Below are 21,452 nucleotides of genomic sequence, written 5' to 3'. Positions count from 1 at the left end.
GCTCTCTTCCTGTTTCTTAAGGTTAGGCCGAACATTTTTGTTAGATCGTCCTTTGCCCGGTCTTTGATTTGTTTTCGAACTCCTCCAACTACTGCCTCATATATTATAACCGGTGGAATGCAATGATTGTATACGCGTAAACGATTGGACACAAAGAAGCGATAGTACTGATCAACAAGCTCCACAGAGTTCGTACAGTCAGAGCAATGTATCAGTGCAACGCACTCTTTTTATGAGAGATTTTTTTAAAGAGTAAACAAAGCGGCAAGTTGCACAGGTGTTCTCTTTTTGCATGAGAGTACCCATGAATACAGCCATGTAAGAGCAACGGTTCATTTGAGCGAACTATGGTTGAATGAATCGACCAACAACCTTACTGAACCGATCCTGCTCTACGTGACGATTTCAATCCGTTTCTAACCTTAAAAGAGCTTGAAAAAAATCTAGTGGCCTTGAGGTGATAACTTGGGCAGAACGGTATCTCATCCAGCAATGTTTGCAATTTTTTAGTAGTTTGAAGAAGTACTCAAGCGTGGTACCAATTACGTCGACATTCGTTCCGATAATCTGAAATAAAGTAGAAGAATCAAAATGTTCTGCTTGGTCCTTCATGTCTAGGTCAGGAACTTTGTTGTATCCGTTTTGTAGCCATTGAGCCAGTCAAACTGCTGCAACGCATATTTGATTACGCGATAACTATGAACATAAAATCTACTTGACAGAGTATAAACCAACTACCAGATGAGATAGACATGAAGCCGCAACCAATTTTGTAAGTTGTAACTAGGCGTTCGCCAAAAAAAGCGAACATGCACATCACACAAAACATTAGAAAGAAAACAGGATACCAAGTCTCGCTTGGTGCGTCAACGAAATAACCTTTGTGTTTCCGGCCTAGTCGTAATACGTGGCCAGGCATTTAAGCTTTTTATTAAAATGCAAATATTCATGACATGCTAGTAACCACTTACTCTAAGTTACTTCAACACTAATCTTAGTGTTGCGTCAATCGCATCTCAAGACTTGCCTGTCCCAGGACTGCGTAATTATACGCGGCCAGTCCATCGTCGTAGTAGTAGGGTGGCTCGAATAGCTGCCCTACGGTCTTCACCGTGTCGTCAAGCGTCTCGCTAACCGCCTCAGCCAGCAGCTTCAGGTGCGCCTGGAACACCGGCGGGAGCACGTGCCACGCGCGCAGTCGCCGCAGCCAATCGGCGACGAAGCCACCCTGCGGTATGGTGTCCACGCCCGCAAAGAAGCGCGGAGCCTGGCTCGAGTGGGCGTTCGTCGACTCCGGGAACGTCATGCTCGCCACCTCACTGGCGTCGGCACTGATGAGCCGCAAGCCGAGCGGACCACGGATGATGGCGGCCGCGGTCTGCTGCAAGCGGGCCATCATCCGCGTGATGTGCAGCATTCGCGCGATGGGAATGGCACTGGGGCCTGCGCGGAAGCAAGAACACGCAAACCTTCTACCTTCAGCGAGTGCAAGGAGAAGAGCCGTTGAGGTAGGGCAGCGGTTATGGCGTAACGAAGTTCGAGATCACGAGTTCGATTTCGGGTGTGGCGACCGCGTTCCGAATGGGACGGAATGGAAAGAGACACGTCTACCGGGCATTGGGTACACGTTCAATGACACCAGGTGTTCGAAATTCAGCCGGACGCCCTCGGTAAGGCGTATTTCATAATCAGATGTTGGTTTTGCCACGTAAAACCCCACAGCTTAGTAAACAATGAGCAGACACTGAGAAATAATGACACACGTACACAGCGTTCACTCGCAACTAGATCTTTTCCCGCTCACTTTAATCCAAGTCCCATTGAACATAATCCCCCTACCAGCCAATTTGACCTGAGCGGCAGCATTTTTAATTCAAGTGTCAATAATTTCTTCCAGACGCCACCACATTTGTCCCAGTGCCGTCGGAATTGAACCGCCTGCCAACTGATTTATACGTTGTGGAAGCCACTTTAATCCGAATGCCATCATTTTAATCCTAGTGCCAGTCAATTCAATCCGCGTGGAAATTCGTTGAGGAAAAGATAAATACTACAACAGGTTGTAACAGGCATCATGTACTCCTTGCATTTACTGGCGTGATCAGCTGCATTGGTCTCAGCATTATAGGGGCACAGTTTCCATGCTGCCAGTGTAGCCATACCCGCATCACAAACACTTCCGGGGAGTACATCACTGACTTGCTTCTTTTCGAGACGCTTTGCCAAGTGACCAGTGTGACGCGCATAAGTGAGTTACAATCATGACACAGATTGCACGATTGGGTTATATCATGCGATTTCGTGCCCTTCGTCATGTATATCCATCGAAATGGTTTGCAAGGGTAAAAACTTGCTCACCATTACTCAGCCACTTGACATAATCATTAGGTGGCTCATGATAGATAGCTAAGTTTGTACCTTACCATGCACTCCTATGATCCCGCAATGCATATAAAACGATATGGTCCCGAAATTTTAACTGCTTGTTATTGAGTGATTTCATGAATTCACTGTTGACTAAGTGAGCGTTGCCACAGTCGTACCCAACCATTGTATCATCGTATCCGGTAGGTTATGCATGTTGGATATGCATCACGATAGGGAAATAAATCACAGGCAGTAGTACAATCTAAGTCGCACAATGTGGATCACGATTGCGACTCACTTATGTGCGTCACTCTTGTCACTCAGAAACGCGACTCGAAAAGAAGTAAATGGGTGACAGACCTCCCGGTAGAGTTTGTGAAGCGGCCATAACGACACTGGTAGCGTAGAAATAGCACTCCTGAATAAAGGAAAAATCAGACATCCACCCGTTTGTAGCAACTGCTACAAAGGAAATCCAAACGGGTTCTTCGAAAGAAAAGCCTCAGAGTTGAAGAAAAATTCGTCCTGGCCCGGACCAAGACGAATTTTCGTTCAACTCTGAGGTTTTTCTTTAAAGGAACCCGTTTGGGTTTCCTTTGTAGAAGTTGCTACAAACGGGTGGATGTTTGATTTTCCCTTTATTCATTACTTATCTCCACCTTGCGGGTCTCCGCAGAACTATTCCATCAAATAGCACTCCTAAAGCGTTGACACCAACACAGTGATGACGTCAGTAAATAGATGGAGCTCATAACGCCTGTTACGACCTCTTGTTGCAATATTTATTCGCACCTGAACCAAATTCCAAAATGATTGCATTTACCGAATTTAGGATTAGAATGAATGACACTTGGATTAAAGTGGCTGGCGGAAGGATTAAATCAGTTGGCACGCTGATTAAGTCAGATGGTGCTGCGATCAAATCTGGTGATGCCTAGGTTAAATTATTGGCACTTGCATTTATAATGCTGGTGCTCATATAAATTGGCTGACACGTGGAGTATTTTTTATGCCACTTCGATTAAACTGAGCGGGAAACCCTCTACCATGCTTATTTGCGGTACACGTGACATCAATGCCTCAGCCGTTCAACTTCCCAAAGAAAAGTAAGGAATTATACAAGCAAAAAAAAATGACGTATTTTAAGTATTCTACAAGTCGTATTGGTTTTCAATGAAAATGATGGACGATAAAAAATGTGGGGAAGGCGTTCCCGAATAAAATTATGATTAGCTAAGGCCTCACTTCATACTGTTAACGTATACTAAGAAGAAACTGCACAGCAGGCATTTTTAAAAGAGCACATGATAGAACAACAGCAGAAAAGATTTTAATCAGGGACTCAAATCAGCAATCCTTAGCTCATAAGTCATGTTTGCCACTGGCCAGGCAGATTCACTTATGATCTGTCCGACATCAGGGTTGGCTGACATGTGCTCTAAGGAGCTGTTCTAGCGTAAGATTTTATTTTCTTTACAGCGAAGCTGCCTATCGCTAGGGCCCCGGATTTTATGGCGGTCGTGCGAATTTCTCGAAGAGAATTTCCCGATCGCAACTTCGGATCAAGCTGCCGAGTATGTGATCGCCTATTGTTTGATAATGGTCTATCGGAAATCAATGGCGTACGGACGGAATAGCGACGGCAAAATGCAGTAAATGTGCTCACGCGATGGTTTCCTGCCGAGAACGTTGGGGAGTTTCGAGTCCGCGGCACATGTGAGGAGGCGCTGATCGAGGGGGATGTGCCTCGGACGCGTGTAGTGAACCCGCCTAGTTCTGCTGAAGGGCGCGATTTCACGTTTTTGGACGACAAATGATTACTTGTACCCGCGTGTGCCGGTGCATCTTCCGAAGCTCAGTGCCGATGCGAACAGCTTCGCTGGTCATCTGTCTTCACAGAGTGCAATGGCTCATAAATTTTGTTTATAAATAGGAGCCCAGATTCGTCCGATGAGGAAATCAGGGGCCGAATTGAGAAAGATTTCTGTCTTTGAGTGGTCTTTGGCATCGGCGAGCCGCCTTCAATAATCACATGTACAGCATCTGTATTCAGTGAAATTTCCTTTTACGAACAATTCCAGGGTAAGGCGCTTTTTGTGGCTACGGCTCAATGGCCGAGTTCACAAACTTACCGTTCGTAAGTGAACGTTGCCATTGGCTGGGCGCCTACAAGAATAAAGGCCGCATAATTTCTGAGGATTGCCTATTATTGCGGAAGTATTCTTTGCCTCGGGCGTGACTTCAATGTTGCTTAGTTTTGCTTACTTGCTTTTCCTAGGTTATGCACGTGTCCCCATGGCGTTTCCGGTGGCAAAGAATACTTAGATTTTAGCAGACAATTGTCAAATTTTCCTGCCGCATCGGGCCCTTTCAGTACAATCGCACCGATTGCGCCACAATGCAGGGCTCGAGCGCGCCTTGAGGAAGCAGAGCAGTCGAAAGGGAGCACCAGCAGCCGCAGCATCACTTACGGCGTTGTGTGAGGGAAGAGCGCATCGCCGCGATGCCATGTCACCCTCAGTGTTACTCTCGCAAACATATTTTATGCACGCTTTTACTTCTTTTTTAATTATGGGGTTTTACGTGCCAAAACCACTTACTGATTATAAGGCACGCCGTAGAAGAGGACTCCGGAAATTTTGACCACTTGGGGGTTCCTTAACGTGCACCTAAATCTAAGCACACGGGTGTTTTCACATTTCGCCCCCATCGAAATGCGCCCGTAGTGGCCGGGATTCGATCCCGTGACCTCGCGCTCAGCAGCCCAACACCATAGCAACTGAGCAACCACAGCGGATTGCGGCACTTTCCTATTCACGCAAGCTCTCGTCTGCTTCTGGCTGCGCCTCGGTAAGGCCCACAGAAAAAGCGCTAAGCATATCAACCTCCTCGCTTGCCCGCGAGGTATTCATTAGTTGAGGGACGCCCAGCAGCGGTCAGTTGGACGTCGGGCCTTCCCAAATTCTCTAGTAGGTTCACCCACAAATTTCAGGTTGTCCCAACCCCACATTTACATTGCGATAACACCAAATTTGATTTAGGTCCACCCCGAAAATGAAGCCGGCTCACCCCCAAATTTCAATTTGGCTACCCCAGCCTCAAATTTCAAGTTGACCCACCTCCAAATTTAATTTGTTCCACGTCTAGCTTGAAGTTGGCTCACTCTCTCATTTAGGTTGGCCCACCTCCAAATCTCAAGTTGCACCAACCCCAAATTTCAAGTTGACTCAACCCCAAATTTCATTTGGTGCACATCTACTATAAGCTAGCCCACGCATTTTCTGAGGAGTCCGATGTATATTTATGGGGATCTTATTTTTATTTTTTGCTTGATTTTTTTTCTTATCGGTTAAAAGCTTTCAATCACATACATTTGCATTATAATTACGATGAAGTGTCTTAACGTTGCGAAGTGCGCATTTTATACAGATACAAGGCACTATACTCGCGTGACAGGGCTGGGGAGCTCGCCAGAGAATGCTTACGCCATAATACATCCAACACCAGGCTTGACGAAGGTATTTTTTTTCTGATTGTAGCGCAACACATCCTTGAGTAAACACTAATCGGTACAGCGCCAAGCCATACTTGTGCATATCGAGTACAAACGCACGGGCTCTCATACTAACCTTTCGGCTTCTGGCATTAAGACACTCTACACTAGGGAAAAGCAGGCGTATCTGAAGTTTTTGAAGCAACTGCTGCACAACTGCTATAACGTTTAGGTAGGTCGCTTCCTCACAGTCTCGCCCCACTCGTCGTTAGCATAAATACACGCTAAAAGAATTGGCTTTCAACATCTTGGACAATCGACGCTGGGACAATCGTTTTTTAACTTAAGGTCGATCAAATGTAAGTGTCATGCATGATCAAATGTAAATGTCACGAACGCCCAAACATTGTTCGATTTCACTGTAAATTAGGGAAGTACAACTAGTCTTTAGTACCATCGTCATTACCACACAAACTCTCTCATTAGAACGCTAGCTAACTTTTATAAGATTCTTGCGCTTATAGAAATGCATTCATTGATCCAGTAACACCTCGTGGTTAGCGGTGATGTTTTACTGTCGAAAGAGGTTGTTTACGCCACTTCACATGAATTAGTTCTATTATTATCTCTTGTTTGTATGTTTATTCCATTCGCATTTTTGTAACTCATAGTAATCCTGTGCCTTGTTCTGTTTTACTTTTTTCTGTATTCTTTTCTGATGTTTTCCCATTGTGATTGCTTGAAGCGGCATTGATTTATTTTGCTTAGCGAACTTCTTAGGAGCCATTTATTGTTCTATAACTGATTGTGATCGTTTTTTATCCTTGTGCTTCATTTCGTCTGTAGAGCGCGCATGTTTTCGAAATGTTCATTTCTTTTTCATCTTTGGTTGAAATGCTTTGTCTAGACTCTCTTTTTGCGCATGATTGTAAAACGTTGGCGATTATTTGCCAAGTTGATGTTGTTCGCATGAAAAACTGCTTAGAGGACATTTATTGTTTTAATCCTATACTGGCAGATGTGCTTCATTCTTGTTCTTTGTGTGCACCTGTGTGGGTACAGTGCGTATGTTTTCAAAATGTCGATTCTTTTTTCTTTAAAGCTCAATTATCCCTTTGTAATCCTTTGTATTCGATATCTGCTATGTGCTCTCAATTGAGCGTGGCAGCATACCAAGTAAACCAACAAATAACTCCTTCTCGTAGCGCAGAACATCAGGGTCGTTTTGCCACAATCATGTGAAGCCAGACTACGTAACTGAGGAGAGCATATGATAAATTGCTTATTTTTGTTTATTATGTGGAAATTATGAAGTAAATGTGAATGAAAGCGTAAGAAGAAGTCACTGCCAATGGGAACTGAACCGGTCTTCGCATTATGCGTACGATGCTTCTATAAGTGGAGCCTCCACAGCGCGGTTCCCGCATTCACTTTCTTAGTGAATAAAAATTTACGATATATATAAACACATATATACAAAACTATAAGAGAAGTATAGCCTAGTCATGCGTCAAAGTAGTCATTCGTTTGTTGCGCCATGTTCTTCTTCTTTTTTTTTCACGGAATGAAGTGCGAGAAGACCTTCGTATCCTAAGGTACCCCTTGTACATTCGGCAGTTGTTGCAAAAAATGCCGCTGCATCCCTGCCCAGAAAACTAACAAGTGCGAAGGACAGTCATTAAATCGTGAATTGCGATCGAATAGGGCAGAACGAATCTGGGCTCTGAAAAAGACTGTTGTATGGCGACGTGTACATACGCGTAAACTACAAGGCAACGCATCTCGTTATTGCAAGCTCGGATGCGTTTGCACAGCGACACATGCTTGCACCGAGAGGGGACTTTAAGTGGCTTCGAAGACGAGCTTCAACGGTAATGAGCTGGGAAGCTGCGGCAACAGTGCGTTGGCTTTGAAAATTTTCAACAGACTATGAATACATTTTATTATCCGTCTAACATGTAACCACTTCGTCCTAACTTTACGTCAGACAGTGGAAGGTCATTACTTTGAGGACAATTTCGAGAAAAATGAATATTGCGAAATACGGATGGATGGATGGATGGATGCGAAACTTTAATAAGGTCCTGAGGTACGATGCGAAATACGGATGAAAATAAGCAATTTCCACGAATCACAAACCTTGGGCCGTATATTACTATAAGTTACCGCTTGAAATAAATGCGCTGAAACTTTCAGTTTTTTTTTTTTGCAGCGCAGTACTAGGGAACAATTGCTGCTTACCTTCGATAAGGCCAATTGCCTCTCCATGAATTGTTTCTGTGAACCCCAGATGCATTTTGCAAATTTCTTCCGGTGTATCCTGGGAGCAAGGAGAAGGTCACTGCTCGGTTAAACTACTGTGCAGAATTCTCAAAGTCAAGCTATTACCTTCGGTAAGAGATTTTACTTGCGCTAGTGCTAATAGAGTGTTTTAGTTTAGGTGACGCAAGCGGCTTGCGTACGCAAGAACTACGGGCCACGGCACTGCGCATGTGCCGACCTATACGTCTGTGTCTGCGCATGCGCAGTACCGTCGTACCGTTTAGGTGACGCAAGCCGCTTGCGTCACCTAAACTAAAACACTCTTCGTATTTGCAGTGCCCTCTGTCCAAATTCGCGGTAATCAAATGACATAAAAACACCTATTGATCACTTTTATACATTAAAACATATCTATATATATGTAAAATTATTTGTCCATAATGTATATAGACGTGCGCTTGTAAACCGTTACCGGTCCATTTAATCCAATGGAAAATAAAGCGCCGTCTTGGGGAACGCCACGTGATAGCCAGCGAGCTTGCTTTCTGCATCCAATCCAATTCTTTCTGACGCCAACGCTAGCCAAAGCGCTGTGCAGCACGCTCTGCTCAGGCAGCTTCTAAGCGGACCGTGTTCCTCGCTCCGCTAGCCCGCTTACGGCTAAGCGGATGGCGCATGCGCATTCGCGGTTCCGCTCCGCTCAGCTGCTGAGAGGAGCGTAAACACGCTCAACAAAAACACTCTATTAGTTTGCCCTGAAGGCACTAAACTCCCCGACTCTCGAGCGGGCTAGCCACGCACCTCGCCATGGCGGAAAGAGTGTTCATGTCGAAACATGAATTCGCCAAACGATAAACCTGCGATGCCCGAGAATAACGCTAGTTTTGCCAGAAAACGAGTATTCAGATTTGCGCAAGTGGAGCACCCTTCCAGTGTTCCACAGGCGATTCCTGCGCCCCAGAGCGCACAATGCTTTAACGCCAGATGTGCTCGTAAGAGTGATTCCCAGCTAATCCTGATGCTTGACACAGCTAGGAAAGACGGCCAGCGTATGGCGAGTCGTACATACGGATGAAAACATTTGTCAGTTCTTGCTCTGATGTGAAGCCGTGATGCCCTTCTTTAGCTTACACTAAATTTTCAGTACTACTTTCTGCTACTACATCCTGCTGGCTTTCGCTGCTAATTTTATGAACAAGTTTTACCTCAGGAGCTCGCACTTGAATGCATGGGAACAGAAACTGTTCTGCTCATCGAATTTGATTAGGTCACCGTATTAAAAATAAAAGTGAACATATACTGTGTGCGACAAACACAGTTTTATTTAAGCCGTGAAGGTTCTTTTTTAATATTTGTTGGAAATAGCACAGTTGAGGAAAACTGCAACTCCATTTATATGACTCTGCTACACGGCGTTCACGTGGTCACACTTCTTTAAGGTGTGCCTAGGCACACACCTATAGTGGGCTAAATTTATGTCTCGTACAGCCCGATCTCAAACACAACACCAATTTGTGAGCAAGACTTTTGCGAAACAGTCGTAAACCCGGCAGCGGTTTTAGGTAAAGCGTAAACACACGCGCATAATTTTTCCACTTCAGTTGTTCAAGAAGTTTCTATTTGCAAAAATTGCGATATCTGCTTTCGGTGAAGTTAGGAATTTGTAAACTTTCTGCTTCGTATTTTTCTTATGTTGCCGATTTGCGGCTATTTCTGCATAGGCATTAGGCACAAAATAAAAATTATCTTTACTACCGTCGATAGAATGGGCCACTCCTTCAACCTTTAAAGCATGAATTTTTATTTTGCTGTGAAGAAAAAAACAGGCAAGCCAGTGCTTAGGTCAGGTAAGATACACCATGCAATTACAGGTATATTTTGTGACTATGCACAAATACGTTTGAATTGCAGGAAAATTGGAAAAACTATCGGAAGCATTAGAGAGACTTCACAAGTTACTGTAGGAAATGGAGATTATTTCTGATAGCTCCATCTCTTACAAGTTTCATTAAATATAATGAGGTAACCATTCATATATTTCTTTATTAGCTTCAATACCTTGGCCGGATTATTTACCGACCTTCGATTTTAGCTATTTTTATTTCCATAGTCCTTATTAATTTGACACCAGCCGTAAGAATATTTGCTTCTTTTACATCCAAGGGTCATTTGCTACTGCTGTAATTAGTACTGTGAGTGTGGCTGCCCCGCATTATCTTCATCGCAATCACAGCTGCACTTTTCATCTTACCTATTATTTGCTAATAATGATGCTAATAAGGCTGTATAGCGTACAGACAATACATTTTGCCACAAAATTTATTATTTTTTTCGAGGTAATAAATCTCTGCTCTCTTCCACAAGATGACCCATAACTGCAAACTGCATCATACATTGCACATTAGTTAATATTTTTGCCCTACAGAATCACACTAAAGTGTTTGTCGACCAAAACGTCATAGTAGGCTTATACACAATACATAAACACCCTAATAAATTTTGTTCACTGAGTTCAAGAACCTGAATTAGGGAAATACGCTGTTGCTTTACGAATATAAATTACGAATGTTATGTACACTGTGTGAGGAGCTGCCGTGGTACATTTTAAGGGCGAGATAACTCGATAATAATTTCCAATGGAATGTCTGCATTTATTGCATTGCCCGAGGGGCCATAGCTTTCAGGTAAATTCACAGGAATTAATAGCAATTTCTTTCTTTTCGATTCTGCTATGCTGAGCGAAATTCTTTATGCGTATCGTATGTGATACACCACGCGGTAAGGAGCTATATGCGAACAATTTCGTTCATGCCGAATCGGCGGTTATCCTAGCGGGTAAGTTTCTACGCCTCATGTGCATTCGATTGGGAAAACCCGAGTTGGCCTCGAGGCTTGCAAGAAGCAGCCCTGTCCGTTTTTACTCACTCATTTGCGCCGCCATCTGCAGAGAACGCTATAATGAGTGACGTTTAACAATAAAACAGCTAAAAAGAAATGAGTTGGCGCGTTTTCTCGCATATGTTTGTGTGTATGTGAAGAAGACGATTAAGGAATCAGGACGCAGTGCGAAGACCGCGTAAGGGAGCACAAGTTGTGACATCACATCTTGGACACCAATCATGGTAAGCATTACGCGCTATTAGCGCTTTGTAATTAGCATGCCTTCATGATTGCCGAGGCTTAGTTGTACAATTAGGTTGGGTCTCTACGTGTCTGCATTAATGGGTTCTGTTTACCTCACAATCACTCACAATATCTTTCAAGTTTTACGGATAGAAGTATACTACTTGCGAAAGTTAAACAAATCTATCACGAATATTTGAGAAAAAGAACATCCGGTCCAATAACGAGTGCAATACCTCTTATTTTTATTTCTAAGGAAAGTGAGAGAACAATTCGGTAAAGTCCGCAAGGCAATACAAAGTTTATTCACACTATTTCATACCTAATATACCGTTACCTACTGGACTTCAGCTGAATTTAGAAGGTTGTAAGTCACATCAAATGATAATTGTATTTGCTGCACCATTACGATGGCAGTAACGAAACAAAAGAAACAGCCCCACGCCGGATCCACACAGTTGAGTGTGTTGCTCATTAAACGATATAAGCGTGATGCTACTGTAGCGCACGTTGTTCTAAATGAATAAAAACTAGGCTTAGAATTTGTTCTTGGTCTAAGGCAAGCCATGCTTATTTCACGGCTGGAAACTATTGTGCATAAGCGTTCTATTCCATGCTCAGGAACTGATGACGTATGCACAATAACCGCTATTCTCCTGCAGCAGAATGATTCAGAAGAGCCCTCACTTGCATCGGTCTTGCTACAGTGTGACAACTTGTGTTGGTCCTTATAGGATTCAAACTGGAACAAATATTCATTAATTTACAATAGCAAATTCTCGAATAACATGAAATAGCAGCAACAATACGATTGATACGGGGCATTTCTACAATCCGACAAACCATATATATATATATATATATATCAGCAGCTTGGTTACGCCCACTGCTGGGCAAAGGCCTCTCCCATACTTCTCCAACTGCCGTGGTCATGTACTAATTGTGGCAATGTTGTCACTGCAAACTTCTTAATCTCATCAGCCCACCTAACTTTCTGCCGCCTCCTGCTACGCTTCCCTTCCCTTGGAATCAAGGCCATAACCCTTAATGACCATCGGTTATCTTCCTTCTTCATTACATGTCCTGCCCATGCCCATTTATTTTTCTTGATTTCAACTGAGATGTTATCAACTCGCGTTTGTTCCCTCACCCAATCTGTTCTTTTCTTATCCCTTAACGTTACACCTATCATTATTCTTTCCATAGCGCCTTGCGTCGTCCTCAATTTCAGTAGAAGTCTTTTCATAAGCCTCCAGGTTTCTGCCCCGTACGTGAGTACTGGTAAGACACAGCTCTTATACACTTTTCTCTTTAGGGATAATGGCAACCTGCTGTTCATGATCTGAGAATGCCTCCCAAACGCACCGCAGCCCATTCTTATTCTTCTGATTGTTTCAGTCTCATGATCCAGATCCGCAGTCACTACATGTCCTAAGTAGATGTATTCCCTTACCACTTCCAGTGCTTCGCTACCTATCGTAAACTGCGGTTCTCTTCCCTAGACTGTTAAACATTACCAGGCCCCGCACACTCTGAAGTTCAATAAATGGCCACAGAGGGCGAAAAAAATTGACCACGAGCCGCTGCTAATGAAAGAAGTACAGCAGAAGCACTCAAGAGATGCCCGAGCTAGCTTTAATATTTCCCGGTAGGAGCGCCGTAATAAGCGCAATCTTTTATCACAAACTTTTCCCTGCAATTACGAAACCATGTTTATTACATAAAATAGGCCATAGAATTATCATTACTAATTAGATACTGTGCTTTTAATTAGCAAGTTTGCTGTTTTTTTCATTATAAACGGAAATAGCGTTCAGCATCATCGATCTTCCACGTGACCACTGGCCTGGATAAAAAGTTTTTACCGGTATTTTCGAGTGCATGGCGGCATGGATCCATTCGTTCGTACACTTAGACTGGTTGCTTCTTTGTTGCTAAAACTAGTTTATTGCGCTTCGATGTCTCCCGCTATTTAACTTGTGATGAAGTGATATTTTTGCAAGCAGACATGTAAGCCCGAGAGCTACGTTTCGGTCGTGAAGTATGCATCTGCATCGAAACGGGAACCGTATTCTGTGACTGAAGACAGCAGTACCGGTGAGTCGTTCAATGTCGCTGCCTGAATAATTATGCTTATTGCTCTCATTAACTTACAGGCGGAGACAGGTTAACGAACTAGATGCTGCATTACATATGAGCAGTCAGGATACTCCGTTGCTGTTTTCGAAATAAACTTGTAGTTGCGAATTCACGAAAGAGAAAGCGATATCGGAACGCGCGTCACATTTTTTATCTCGTTGTAGCCGTAGCCATGGGCGACAGAGTAACCTTATCAACGAATTTTTTTTCGAGGCCGCCTGCAAGTTCTTTCGTCCACAGAACCGAATAACCCTTTGAAAGACTGAAGCTAAAGTACTGAATTCAATGTATCAAACAGTTTCACGCATGATAATTCACCCATATTTCGTACCTGTTGGTTCCAAATGTTCTTGCTGTGCAGTTTGGTTTAACTGAGTACATTTATTTTTGTAGTAGTGAAGAGGTGCATCACGTTCATGCAGAAAAAGAATGCATCATTTCTAATAGGTTCATGTCTTTCATGCATTTGTTTGTGAAACCAGCAGCGTGATCTTTTCTAGTGCCTAAATGATTGCACAAATGTTCTCATTTGTGATCTTAATAATACTTAAGCTGTTGACATGCATTGTAGTTAGGCAATATTAGGCAATATTAGGCAATATGGAGAGTAGCAATATTTATTTAGCATCCTGCTATGCACCCTAGAACAAACAGTGTACATTCGCATGTGCTCTGTAGTCACAAATCATTACAATGTATATGTCACACCTTCTCGCATTTCACATTGCGAAATCGTGCTTATTCAATTTCTTATGCAGCCAAAATTTCTGTTCCAGACATGCAGTAATGAGGACGGTGCCAGTATAAAGCAACAAGCTCCACGCACTAAAGAGAAGTTGTTGCCTGATACAACAAGGTCATTGTGTGGACTTTGGCTGCTACTACAAGGTAAACAACACCTTGTTCAGAAATAGATATGCTTGATATATGCTGTATTAGCTTGCCAGTCTTGAAATACATTTAATTTGTTTGTAGCAGATGATAGGAACGTTTGCTCGTATTTACAGTTCAGCATAATTGGTTCGAACATAAGAGAAAACACTGCACGACTTTGGATAACCTCTGCTGTATCTCATGTGTCGCTGTTCTGACACAACAGAGTCTGCTCCAAGCACATCTTAGTCATCAGGGGAGCCCCCATCTACACTAACACGAAGGGACTGAAGCCGAATTCGCAAGGCTTTACACCACAAACAAAGAAGTCGTTCCAGAAGTATTTGAATGAGATATGAAGCCTACAGGCGACTGTGTCAAGAGTGAAAAGAGCCTCTGCCATCATTCCACCAGCACGGATATTGGCCGAGCCATCCAGGTACCTCAACAACAAAAATTCTGTCTTCAGATGTAGCTGCAACCTCTGAACAAGCACAGACGACGCTGGCTATAAGAGTTCCGTCAGCTTGCCCTTCCTTAATGAGCTTCCTGGCATTGTCAAATACCATTTGTGCCAAGTATATTCTTTTTCAATGAATGGAAGTTTTTTCATTCCATATTCTTGTTAAAGATAATTCCTCTTCCTCATCGAAACATTGAAGGTCAACGAATTCTTTGCTTATACTTAATACCAGTCACTGTCTAGTAGCATACCGTATGTGTAGCAGTATTTTCTAGTGTACGTTGCCATGTGCGATCCCTCTCCTAAAATAGCTGATGTGGCATTGGCGTGTGTCTTGCATTAACATTTGCACTGTGTGCTATGTAGCATGAAACTTTTCTTAATGTTTTTGGCTTTCAGTGCTTGCAAGATAGAGTGGATTCTTTCTTGAACGCAAGCTTTCTCATTCCCATATTTAATTCCCAGTCTCGTTCAGAATTGCTATTCTTGCTCGACAGCCTGTGTTTTTGCGCAAGCTACATTGAAGTGATCTATTGCGGAATCTTGTTTCGCTGCTGTCTGACTTGGTACTCGTCACCGTGTTACGTTTCTCGTATGTGGGAGCTTGGTCAGTTGCATTGGGAAACAGTGTCTCGAGGCAAGCACCTGCTCCTGCAGTCAGAGCAGCGACATAGACTCCAAATTTACACACATCGTGATTGACGCTTCGAATTCCGTCCTTTCCTGCTGCTGCCGTGTGCAAATTTGGCATGTGGCCTTCCTCGGCCATGATTTGGCGTCAACGGAGACTCTCATACGTGATTACATGGTGAGAAGTGTATAAAGTTGATATCCGCATGGGTGGAAAGGCCTGCAAAAGTGTCTACAAAATGGGGATGCCCGCAATGCCGACCATGCCCATATTTAGAGAATGTGGGCACCAAGTGTGAGTTACACAATAACGACACGCGAAAGAACAAAAAGAAATGTGCAGATTAGAAAGGAGGTAACGCAGAAATGCCGCGTACTTCATGTCGCTATGTTGGCTGCGGCAGCAGACGCTTGCATCACCAGATTGCTTTGCAATGCAAGTTGCTCATCTTCAGTGGCGACTGCCAGTGCAGACAGGTAGGACACACTGTTCAATCTGCCTGCGCTGCTGGTTGTTGCTTGTTACCAGACCACCATGTGCGACGAAGGCAAGCACTATGCCTGCAGTCGGACGGTTGAATGTCCCGTAAGCGACACGTGTGCGTGTATGCTCACTGTTGTCATGTGGATGATAGCCAATGTATAGTGCATAGTGCCAATGCGTTATGTTATAGGTATGCTGAAGTGATTTGATTGCATAGCCTTATTTCAATACTGTACCACTTGGTCATGGTTGTCCTGTTACATTTCTAGGATGTGGCGGCCTGGTCAGTTGGATTGGGCAACAGCCTCTTAGGGTAAGTATCTGCTCCTGCAGTCCGCACAACGACATAGACTCCCTATGTACACACACCGTCATTGATGCTCCCCGTTCCGTCCTTTCCTGCTGCAGCCATGTGCAAATTTTGCTTGTGGCCTTCCTCGGCCATGATTTGGCGTCAACGGGGGCTATCATACGTGATTACATGGTTCGAAGTGTATGAGGTTGATATCCACATGGGTGGAAAGGCCTGCAAAATGGCGATTCCCACCAAACAGACCATGTTCATATTGAGAGCAGGTGGTGCACCAAGTGTGAGCAACACATAAGAGGCCCCCGAAAGAACAAAAACAAACATGCAGGTTGGAAAGGAGGTAACGCTAACATGCCAGATAGCTAATGTCGCTGTGTTGGCTATGGGAGCAAATGTGTGCATCACCCAATTGATTCGCAATGCAACTTACAGCGACTGTCGATGCAAACAGGTGGGAGACTGTTCAATCTACTTGCGCCGCTGGTTGTCACTCGTTACTAGACTGCCATGTGCGATGAAGGCAAGCACTGTGCCTGAAGTCGGATATCTGAATGTTCTGTAAGCGGCCTATAGTGCGTGAATGCTCACTGTTGTCATGTGGATCTTAGCCAATGTACCTTGTATTGTCTAAACCTTATGCGGTGATTGAATGCCGAGTCTCATTTCATCGTGGTTGCCATGTTATGTTTTTTGGATGTGGCAACCTGCTCAGTTGCATTGGGCAACAGTCTCACGAGGTAACCATCTGCTCCTACAGTCCACACAGCGACAATTACTCCAAACTTACACACACCGTAACTGGTCCTTCCCGTTCGACCTTTTCATGCTGCAGCAGTGGGCAAATTATGTTTGTGGGCCTTCATCAGACGTGATGTGGCGTGAATGGAAACCCGCATACGTGATTACATGATCCGAAGTGTATGAAGTTGATAGCCACATGGGTGGAAAGGCCTCTGCAAAAGTAGCTGCAAAATGGTAATGCCCTCAAAACCGACCATGTCCATATTCAGAATGTGAGGCAGCAAGTGCGAGTTACACATTAGGGGCACGCGAAAGAACAAAAAGAATCGTGCATTTAGGAAAGGAAGTAGCGCTAAAATGGGTAGTCCATGTCGCTCTGTTGGCTGTGCCAGCAGATTCCTGCGTCACCTGATTGCTTCGCAATGCAAGTTATGGCGACTGTCGATGCAAACAGGTGGGGCACTGACCAATTTGCTTGCGCTGCTGATTGTCGCCCGTTACCAGACCGCCATGTGCGACAACTTAAGGGAGCTTCTCAGCGTATCTCGAGATGCAAATTTTATTTCTGCTCTTGTACGAGAAGGTGCACTACTTTTCTTCTGCCAATAAAGTCACGCGTCCTGTTGACTCACTTGTGGGTTGTTTGTATGGGCGTCAGTAGAGGCTCTTTGGTCTCCTGGCAATTAGAACGCACCAGCTACGCGGCAGCCTAGGCAATGAGACATGCCGCATAGGTAGCAGTAGGGCCTGCATGGAACGGAATCCTGCCTAGTCCTTTGGTTGATGGAAGTCTAAGGTGTTCCTGATTCTATTTGCAATTACCTTAGTAACTACTTCGTAGGCAACGGACAGTAAGCTGATCGGTCTATAATTTTTCCAATCTGTGGCGTCCCCTTTCGTATGGATTAGGATTATGGTAGCGTTCTTCCAAGATTCCGGTACGCTCGAAGTCATGAGGCATTGCGTGTATACAGGGTGGCCAGTTTTTCTGGAACAATCTGCCCACCATGTTTCAACAAATCTGCCGTTACCTGATCCTCCCCATATATATATATATATATATATATATATATATATATATATATATATATATATATATATGTATCGTATTCGTGTTCTGTCTTTCTCAGTCATGGTTTCACGCCTTACCTACTCTTGATCTGTGATATTTGTATAATGCTATGGCATCTAGCGCTGGATAACATTATATTTGTGTTCCTCGTAGGTTGACCCGATCGGCTCAGCTAATTAGGCCATCAGCGCGTGTTACTACACTTCCTGCATGATTTGCCGCATTATCGAAAGTTATTGCAGCTAAGTGAGATTTCCCCCTGAGTAATTCTTCGAAGGCCAAGTCGGCTATGTCAGGGATAACAAACAGTTTTAGCTTGTCCGTAAAGGTATGACTTTTCTCGAAATACCGGGATACGAGAGATGGACACTACAACAGCAACGCTGATGGCGACATCTTCTGATGGAGAGTTTAATCAGAAGTCACAGAAAGCTTACACTGCAGTGTCGTATCCTATTCCACTTAACTGCTGGAAGAAGGTGTTGGTAGCGACGTAATCTTCAACATTCAAGACTTGTACAATTTTCCTTAGACGATACCACTCTCGGAGCAAACAATTTTTTTTTAAACGAATGGCGGGGGGACAAAGCGTAGTGCAGATGCAGCTACCACCTTTGCCACTGATATGTCTGGGGCTCCGGTGTCCAGGTAATCCGTAAGTGCTCAGAATTTGACTAACATGCTAAGACCCTCTAGGATACCTCATCATTGCATTCGAATGCCCTCTCTCACTTACAAGCGCTGGCTTCTCTCCTGCGGTGTCCAGGGCTGTTTTGAAGGCGGCAAGGCATTCTTTCTTGTGACCCATGAGGCTACGGATCAGGTGCCAAGAGACGACCTTGCGCGACGACATGCTCTTGTCCTCATCACGCAGAGCCGCGGCGGCTACACTGAGAATGGCCTCGGTTGACCGCACTCCATCACTCAAGTCGTAGTCAGTGCGTCCATGTAGGCGAATTGAGGCCAGCCAGAAATCTGGAAAAACAATCAGTGTCATCTTCACTGTGCGGAAACCTCATGCCAAGGCTACGCAGACCAATATGACATTCTGAGTGTTTTCTACCCTCCCCCCTCTCTCTCTTGTCTCTAGGCCACAGTATACTAACTCATTCTCGCCAATACCCAACACGAAGAGCGATAATGAAATACATCCTGACGTATCCGAAAAAATGGCTGTGGCTTAGCTAAGGTTAAGCCCAGGATGCGAAGCATACTAGCCTTTATTTTAGTTGTTGAACCACTGTTTAGCCTGGTGAACTGCTGTTGCTTGGCTATATTTGGTTCGGCTAGACGAAGAAACAACTCATGCGTTACTCTGCTTCGCCTTCAAGAGTGGAACGCGACAGCGTTCCCGTCGACCCGCCAAGGGGTGTAAGACAATGGGCTACGGCGCAGCGACTACGCGCCCCGCATTGGACGCGGTGAGCGTCGAGCAACGCAGCGTTCGGCGCCGCAACGAAATGAGCGCCTGAGCAAGCGACGCACGCCTGAGCCTTAGAAACAGCTCGTTTCTAAGGCAACACCGCATTCACTAGAGGCGCTTTTGTACCGCTTTGAAACATCGTACTCGTGGCTCAGTGGTAGCGTCTCCGTCTTACACTCCGGAGCACGACCTACTGGAACTCCAGACCTGCACAGATATCCTGCTTCTATGGGAGCAGCTTACGCCCACTTTCGTTCAACCGACGGCCGTAGGTGGCGCTTTTATCATCGCTACGAGATACTTTTCAGTTGTAAAACTCCGCCTGGGAGCGGCGCGAGAACGTGACCCTCTGCCGTCTCCTCTCGCGAGGTGGCGCTGCCGCCACGGTTGGCCCGGTTGGCTACAGAAGCTTCCCAAGGCAGCAGCGCGCCGCCGACTCAATGCCAGTTTTTTCTTTTCTTTTGCTGCTTTTCGTGGCGCTAAGTATTCAAAAAATAGCATTTTTACATTGTGCACTCTGTAAAAAGCAGCTAATAGGTGAATGAAGAGGACAGTGAGGCTTTTCATTTGTGGCATGTTTTATGTACAGATGAAAAAAATGATAGGACCGGTACAACGCCGGATTGATGAATCTAAGCATGATGCATCGATATTCACAAAAGACGCGCTTTCTTGGTTGCTACAGCTACCTTGTGACTGCTTTCTAGATGACAGTTTGTATCCCTGAAGTAAAAATGCATCCGCATAACAATGAAGAAATTCAGTACTTCACACGTGAACGCGAACAAATGCTCTGCACAACCAAGAAAAGAAAGGCAGCACCCCTCTAGATCATCTAAAACCTTCCAAAATATCTCTCCGCAAAGGCCTGCCTCATCCAGGGAAGCTGACACACTTTTGCTAGCAGTCTTCATAAAGCCCAGCATCTTTGGCGTCGGGTGCTTGCTTGAGACTTCTGCCCTCAATTAAGTAACTGTCGCAGCCAACTGCTGGGATTTCAAAGCTTATGTCCGCTATGCATAGTTCACATGGTGCGCCCTTTCTGACTTTATGAATGACATATCCACACAGATAATAAACAGCATTGTCCCTTATGTTTCCTCGAGCATAAGTGGGCTCATTGCAAGCACATTCTGGTGAGCTGCTTGGCTGCAGGCAACTTATCAAAGCCGCCTCAATGGCATTGCGAAAACTTTTTTTTTTTACTGGCAGGCTTCTCTCATCTGCTTAAATGTGTCGATGACGCCGACGAGCACAGACAGGGCCTGACATACCTTCCACACTAGCAGGTAGCGCTGTTTTAACAGGTGTATACAGGCTTTGAAGGCAGAATCTGCGGGAAGTTGATTACAGTAGGATGGGACTCATCACAATCGAAGGAACGCACTAGTCCAATCTATTGCTGAAAAAACATGAATGAGGGAATTTTCTAGAAAACAGTGCAACGTGTATGCAGTCACAACAAATGTGAACAGTGTGCCTTACCTCCAGTGAATCTTGATAATTAACTGGCTGTCGAAACATAGAGCGCAACTGGACGCGGCAGATCATCGACAATGTCTAAAGTCGACATCAAAGTTACTCGCAGCGACTTTGTCGTTTGTTGTGATGCAAAAAGCTTCAGGTTCTTTTGAATTGCACTCTGTTCTGTCAAGTTTAGCTGTTGTTCCGAAAAATTTTTGATGACCTGAAATGATTAGTGCAACAAGTTTATAGTCCTTGGGAAATGCGCACGAAGTTCAAAGCCGGTGGCCTGGTACACTATTTCGTCGTAGAATGCTCGCAAGTTTTTAATAAAACACAAAAAAACAGGAGTGAAAACAGACAAAGTGATAGTTAGGAAGGGTGCGGCACCCTCCCTAGCTATCACTTCATCTCTTTCTCGTGGTTTTTCTTGTTTCATTGCCGTTTCATTTTTCCATTGCAGGCATGTTTGCTCACAAGGCGAGCAGAATTTTCCTGGCATACAAATCAGAAACACGAGCAAAACGTGGCACGCTGCTGCGCTCATCGGCGTCTCTGTCCTCCCGCACAAACGTTGCGCGCACCGCCCGCCTTCGGGCCGATAGTGT

At 44.6% G+C, this 21,452-nt stretch overlaps 1 protein-coding gene across 1 annotated transcript in view; it reads right to left on the bottom strand.

Moving 5' to 3' along the window:
• LOC135900697 (uncharacterized) overlaps window positions 1–21,452 on the bottom strand; it is a 129,764-nt gene that overhangs the window by 18,932 nt on the left and 89,380 nt on the right. The window contains exons 8-10 of the mRNA XM_070532844.1: window positions 18,694–18,932; window positions 8,102–8,180; window positions 1,028–1,443 (exon numbers count right to left, since the gene is read on the bottom strand). Of these exons, the coding sequence (XP_070388945.1) occupies window positions 1,028–1,443; window positions 8,102–8,180; window positions 18,694–18,932 (734 nt within the window). The remainder of the gene's footprint in view (window positions 1–1,027; window positions 1,444–8,101; window positions 8,181–18,693; window positions 18,933–21,452) is intronic.

The sequence above is a fragment of the Dermacentor albipictus genome, chromosome 2 (assembly GCF_038994185.2).
Source record: "Dermacentor albipictus isolate Rhodes 1998 colony chromosome 2, USDA_Dalb.pri_finalv2, whole genome shotgun sequence".
In the NCBI taxonomy this organism is placed as follows: domain Eukaryota; kingdom Metazoa; phylum Arthropoda; class Arachnida; order Ixodida; family Ixodidae; genus Dermacentor; species Dermacentor albipictus.
Note: the sequence above shows the minus strand (reverse complement) of the source record. Positions and strands in the feature narration are given on the sequence as shown.